Source organism: Limulus polyphemus, unplaced genomic scaffold, assembly GCF_000517525.1.
Source record: "Limulus polyphemus unplaced genomic scaffold, Limulus_polyphemus-2.1.2 Scaffold102, whole genome shotgun sequence".
Taxonomy (NCBI): domain Eukaryota; kingdom Metazoa; phylum Arthropoda; class Merostomata; order Xiphosura; family Limulidae; genus Limulus; species Limulus polyphemus.
In genome coordinates, this window is record NW_013665712.1 from 888,944 (window position 1) to 894,732 (window position 5,789).

The window sequence follows — 5,789 nt, forward strand, 5'->3', positions numbered from 1 at the left end:
AATATTAAAAACTTTAATAAGTTTTTAAAAAAGGTTTGATGTTAGGTCGTAGAATAACATTATAAGTTTATTTATCGATAGTATTAAGTACAGTAAAGTTTAGTCCTAACTAAACTAAAATAAAAAAAACTTGCACAGGTTACAGTGTTAATTTATCTATTATCAAACTTAGGCCGACATAAGTTAAAGTTTTATAAAGTACGGCCTATATACAAGTGGATTTACACATTTCGTTGTCTACAATTACAATTCATTTGTATTGTGCTAGAAATGTTATATTTAAAGAAGTACTATTACGATAAACATACTAATTTGACTGGAAATGATTTGCGGGTCTCTGCTAGTGTATTATAATTAAGGTAGAAAGTCTGTATTGTTATGTAAGTATTAGGTCAATAAAGAAAATTAAAATAACATCATGTTTTCAGTGTTTTTATTAACTTTAAAGAAACTGAAATCAGTGAACATGTTTCTCAATAACAGTAACTGTGACAGAACAAACTGAAAGCATTAAGACTAAAAATAATTGCTATGTAATTGCCAAATCTTTGCGACAACTCGATTCGTTTGACCATCTTTGACAGATGCTGTGAGAGACAACATTTGCTTTTTGTTGCCACAGTGACACTGAATGACACCTGTTATGTATCACTTTCATTTCTAGAATTGACACATTTAAAAGTTGTAATCTGTTTTGTTCACCATTGTATTTTTACAGATGTAAACAAACTTCCATTAGTCCTTGTTTTCAGATGACATGGTACACATATTGGGCACACAGCAGCAAAATGATTTGAGGAGTGCTGTGATGAATGTAATAAAGTACATGTATATTTACATGGTTGTAATTGAACAAGGGTTGGTTTTTAGTGGCTTAAAGTGGTGCAGTAATTTATTTTTGCAGTTTTATATTTTAATTAAAATTTGCGCCATGCAAATGTGCACTCACGGAAAATTGCAAGTAGCAAAAATTGTGACACATTATGGAAAATTCGCTTGCAAGTTGTGACTATGTAAGTGTGAAATTCAAGTCTTGAGAACTGCTGATATTTGAACTTGTGTTTCCAATCTTTACTCTTCTTCATTCTAATATACAATTCTTTCGAAGACTGTCCAAACATGTTTTAGTTTTTAACACCTGAATCAATTTCCCTTCTCTTCCTAATTTTTCTCCTTCTTATAATTTCATCTGCTTAAACCAAAGCATAATTGTAATAGGCAATGTCTCGGCTCTTTTTGGAACATGTTGGTATCCTTACTGTAGTAATGGGATTAAAGCTGTACATACACACACTATTCTAAGTGAGGTGTCAGAGTCTTGTATAGGCTACAACTGTATTACTTTACACTTAATATTAACCCATTTTCTACACTGGCTTGTTCACTTGGGCTGTCAAGGTTTTTTGTGTAAAAGAAACATTTTCAAAAGGATGACCTTTCTCAGAATTTTAGTATCATCACCAAATTTAGAAATATCACCTTCTATAGAACTATTCAAGCCTTTAACATAAATGATACTTCTAAAATAGTCTTCTAAAAGATTTTATTTGTCACGGTTTCCCAGTTGGAAAACAATTATCATCTTTCATCACATTTTGATTTCTACGACAACTTACTATCCCTTCCACCAATTCACTGAACTTATGCGTTGAGATATGGAGCTGTACAACAATTTTTACCTTTTAATAAGTTTTTATACATTGAATTTTTATTTTTGTGAACTTTTTTTTTTCATTTTGCAGTGAGAAATTACAGCATAGCAAATAATTTTGTCCATTATATGTTTCTGTATTTTAATTTTTATACAAATTATTTCAATCAGTGTGAATGCTTTTATGTTAGAGGGACACCATGTTCTTTAGGTTTTGCTGTATCTGCCATTGTTAAGCATGAAGCAGTAACATGTTGGACATACTTTCACATTAAGTACAGTGTTGTATCTACTGTCTTTTGAAGATAAAACATATTTGTAAATATGCTTTAGAGTCAATATTTTGGAACTTACAATTTTTCTGTAATGTTAAACTTAGAAACATTTCTAGAATGAACCAGACATTAATAGATAAGTTTTATCATAAGGCATAACTTACTGTAAACTAAGAATTTGTTTTACCACGTGCCATTTGATTCTTCAAATGTTCCTCTTTCACCTGCTTTGTACAAGTTATTTATTTCATTCTGCACAATTTGTACAAGTTTTATACTGTATTCGTTTCAGATTTTGTGTGATTAGCATTTCATTATACACATAATGTAACAACATTTGATGCCATGCCTCATTTTCTAACAGAGTTAGCAAAATTATCAAACAGAAAATTTCGACTGCTCATCTAACAACATCTAACCTTAAGTTAGTTATAATTTATGTTTGTAGTTTTGTTTAGTTACGTTACATATAATTATATTTTGGAATTTTGTTCATTGTCTGTGTATGTATATTTTCTTTATTAACTGTAGGTGTTGGATACATTCCAGTTGTTAGTTGCAGCCAATAAAGCAGTCCTAAGTCAACAACAGGGAACGCTAAAGACAAAAGGAATTTATTCTGAAATTTTGTATAATCTGTCACCCTCAAAAAATGTTAGTAGTATAATCATTAAATTACTATATTACTATATTTTGCTTAATATAAAAATAGAATTTTTTTAATATTTGAAAAACTTTTATAAACTGTGATAAATGATATCATTTTTACTGTGAGATTCAAAACTTGTCTGATGATATTTTTACTGTTTTAAATATTTATTAATCTTGAATTATTGGTATTTGGTTGATTGCATTTTATTACAATATTAGCAATACATTTTTTAAAAGTTAGATTTTTATAAAGTTTTAAAGTTTAGACCAGTGTGTTAGTTTGATAATATTTCTAAATATGTATTGTCACAATAACATTTTTTTAGGTAGGTGTCACTAAGTTGTTGATAATTACAGAGATCATTTTTCTGTTTTGTTTTTCAGATCACAGAGTCATTGAAAACTTTTGGTATTGGTGAGAATGATACCTCTATACTTGTACTCGTACTCAATGATATAGATGGAACAAAAGTCAACTCCATATCATCAGTAGTTAAAGGAAAACTAGCCTCACTTGATACTCTAAACATGCATACTAATGAACAGGAAATAAAAAAGGTATTGCCTCTATGATTATTTATATATAAATGTATATATATGAAATTAGTTCAATATGGTGAATACGTTGTCATAATATATTTATTGAAATATGGAGGAAAAAAAGTTATAGAAGGACAAGAAATAATCAAGCTTTCATTACCAATAAAAAATTGTATTCTTTAAAAAATATATTTGGAAAGCTTATGTTATGTGAAATGTAGCCAAATGTGGTTTATTTTACTTATAAATGTACATTAAGATACCACACTTGCAAACCACTCTTTGCTGAGCAGAGTTAAATGTGACTTAAGATGTACTTGAAACATTTGTGGTAAGAATTGATCTGTAGTGTTTCACAGGTTTTTTTTTTTTCAGGTTTATAAAATCAAAGAAGCTGAACAGAACTGTGGATCATTACTAGGTTCTCTTGTTAGCCGAATTGCTGTGAAAGAAATTATTTCTATTTAAAAACTAATTTTTTTGCATGATTATTTGTGTACAAGAGTTATGATACATCTGTATTCTATTATCAAGCATTTCGTGATTAAGTAAATATAAGAATTTTAGTTTATGTAGCTTTATAGTTTTTACTGTTAAGTATAAGTAATACAGTTTTTGAACTCTGGGCTTGGCACATTTTGGTGGTTAGAGAACTTGACTCAATATCTGAGGATTGCAAGGTCAAAACCCATCCTCAGAACATTTTTGATCTTTTAACCATGTGGGTGTTAAATATGATGATCAATCCCACTATTCATTGGTAAAGAATAGCCCAAGCATTGATAGTAAATGGTGCTGACTAACTGTCTTCTCTCTAGTTTATTACTTTAAAATTAGGGAAGGCTAGCACAGATAGCCCTCAAGTAGGTTTGCACAAAAATCAACAAACAATTTGTAACATTGGGCTTTTACATCTTAAAGGTTGTAGCTTAGACTTCTGTAAACAAAAATAATAGTCATTTTGAAGTAAAATATTACTGTAATCAATACAAGGTTATTATAAAAATTCCAAAAACAACCTAAAATCCCTGATTCTTTCAAAACTTCATTTTAACTTGATTGGAGCTCCTGAAAGTACTGAAAGTTTTGTTAAGTTTTGAATTTTCATGAATTTAATAGTACAATTTTTATTCATTATTGTATTTATAATGAAAAAATATTTGTTCTTGGCTGTTTACTCAGTAACAATGATGGCATGTGAACTAAATCCATATTTTCAGAAGTTTTAGAGAAGTAATTTTGACCAATTTAAAATGTTATTATGAAACACTGCTTATTGGCATTTTTTCACAAACCTTCGCACTTCTGCAGTGTTTTGGATGTAATAATTTTAGCTGGCTGAATGTTAACATAAAGTAAAGCTACCAACATTTCAGCCAGATTTTATACTGCCAGATTAGTGTTAAAAGAATGATGTGTAAATTATTCCTACATGATAATGTCACAAATTCGATTTTTACAAGATATGAGGACTCTAACACATCTACATATGTAGTTAATAGAGGGAAGTATAAATTCACTTCCCACATTGAACATTTCAAAAAGGGCCTGTCTGCTGGATCACTGAATAAGACAGGTCAGCTCGTGCCACACTTAGACCTTATAAAATCTGAACTGGAACATTTGCAAGTGTGTATCCAAAGCAAAATCAAAGTTTAGAAAACCAGTACACTGCTTTGGAAGAGGTGTTGGTTGAGGGAGATGATACCAGTGATGCATCTGAGATTGACCACTGAGCAGAACACGAGGACATTATTTTGTGCAAAGCCTTCCCGAGATGCAACTGGTGTTTAATGTGTGCTGTTTAGTTCCTTGAGAATTACATGCAAAAGCACATGGCAACTTACATAAAGTGTATCACTTCTGACACTTTCACTCACACAAGTTTGCTACGAGAGGTGTTTCTCGAAGCTAAAGATAACAAGTAAACAAAACATTTTGCAAATGTAAAATGATGTATGGATAGCAGTGCTAGAAAGAAAACAAGAATATAGGGATGATACAGCTATACATTGATCATTCGTACATAACTTTCAGTATTAAAATTTAATGTTACACTGTAAAATGCATGAGTACAAAATGGTTATGAGGTCAGTCAATTTGACAAACCTCTTAGCGAGAATCTGTAGTAGTCCGTAATAATCGAGATATGTTTTGATTCAACATGCATGTAATTCCTAGGATCTTAGTTACACTAAATTGATGCCTACCCTGACTTGACCATAATATTACTATAAACAAACTGCATACCAACAGTCAGGAATATATAACTTCCAACTACAGTAATATTAAAGTCAAATATGCACCTTACAGTGTATATGTTTGTTTGAAGTTAAGCACAAAGCTACACAATGGACTATCTGTGCTCTGCCCACCAAGGGTATCGAAACCCGGTTTCTAGAGTTGTATATCCGTAGACATACCGCTGTGCTACTGGGGAGCTTTTACAGTGTAACCTTAAATATTAATATTGAAAGTAATTTAGTGATGATCTGTGTATAGCTGTATCGTCCATATTGCATTGTTTTGTGGCGTTTTTTCTCCTGACTGAAAGTTTGTGTAATCTGTGAATGTGTGTAATAAAACGTAATATCATGTGTAATAATTTTTTTTACTCCATTTCATACATAATATAGGGTTGACTCCCTAAAGACACCGATTGTATAGTGTAC

The 5,789-nt window shown here is 30.6% G+C and overlaps 1 protein-coding gene across 1 annotated transcript in view; it reads left to right on the forward strand.

Moving 5' to 3' along the window:
- LOC106470263 (EKC/KEOPS complex subunit Tprkb-like) overlaps window positions 1–4,780 on the forward strand; it is a 10,270-nt gene extending 5,490 nt beyond the window's left edge. Inside the window, exons 2-4 of the mRNA XM_013930810.2 lie at window positions 2,458–2,580; window positions 2,962–3,135; window positions 3,493–4,780. Coding sequence (XP_013786264.1) covers window positions 2,458–2,580; window positions 2,962–3,135; window positions 3,493–3,585 — 390 coding nt within the window. The 3' untranslated portion in view covers window positions 3,586–4,780. The remainder of the gene's footprint in view (window positions 1–2,457; window positions 2,581–2,961; window positions 3,136–3,492) is intronic.
- Window positions 4,781–5,789: the final 1,009 nt, after the last annotated feature.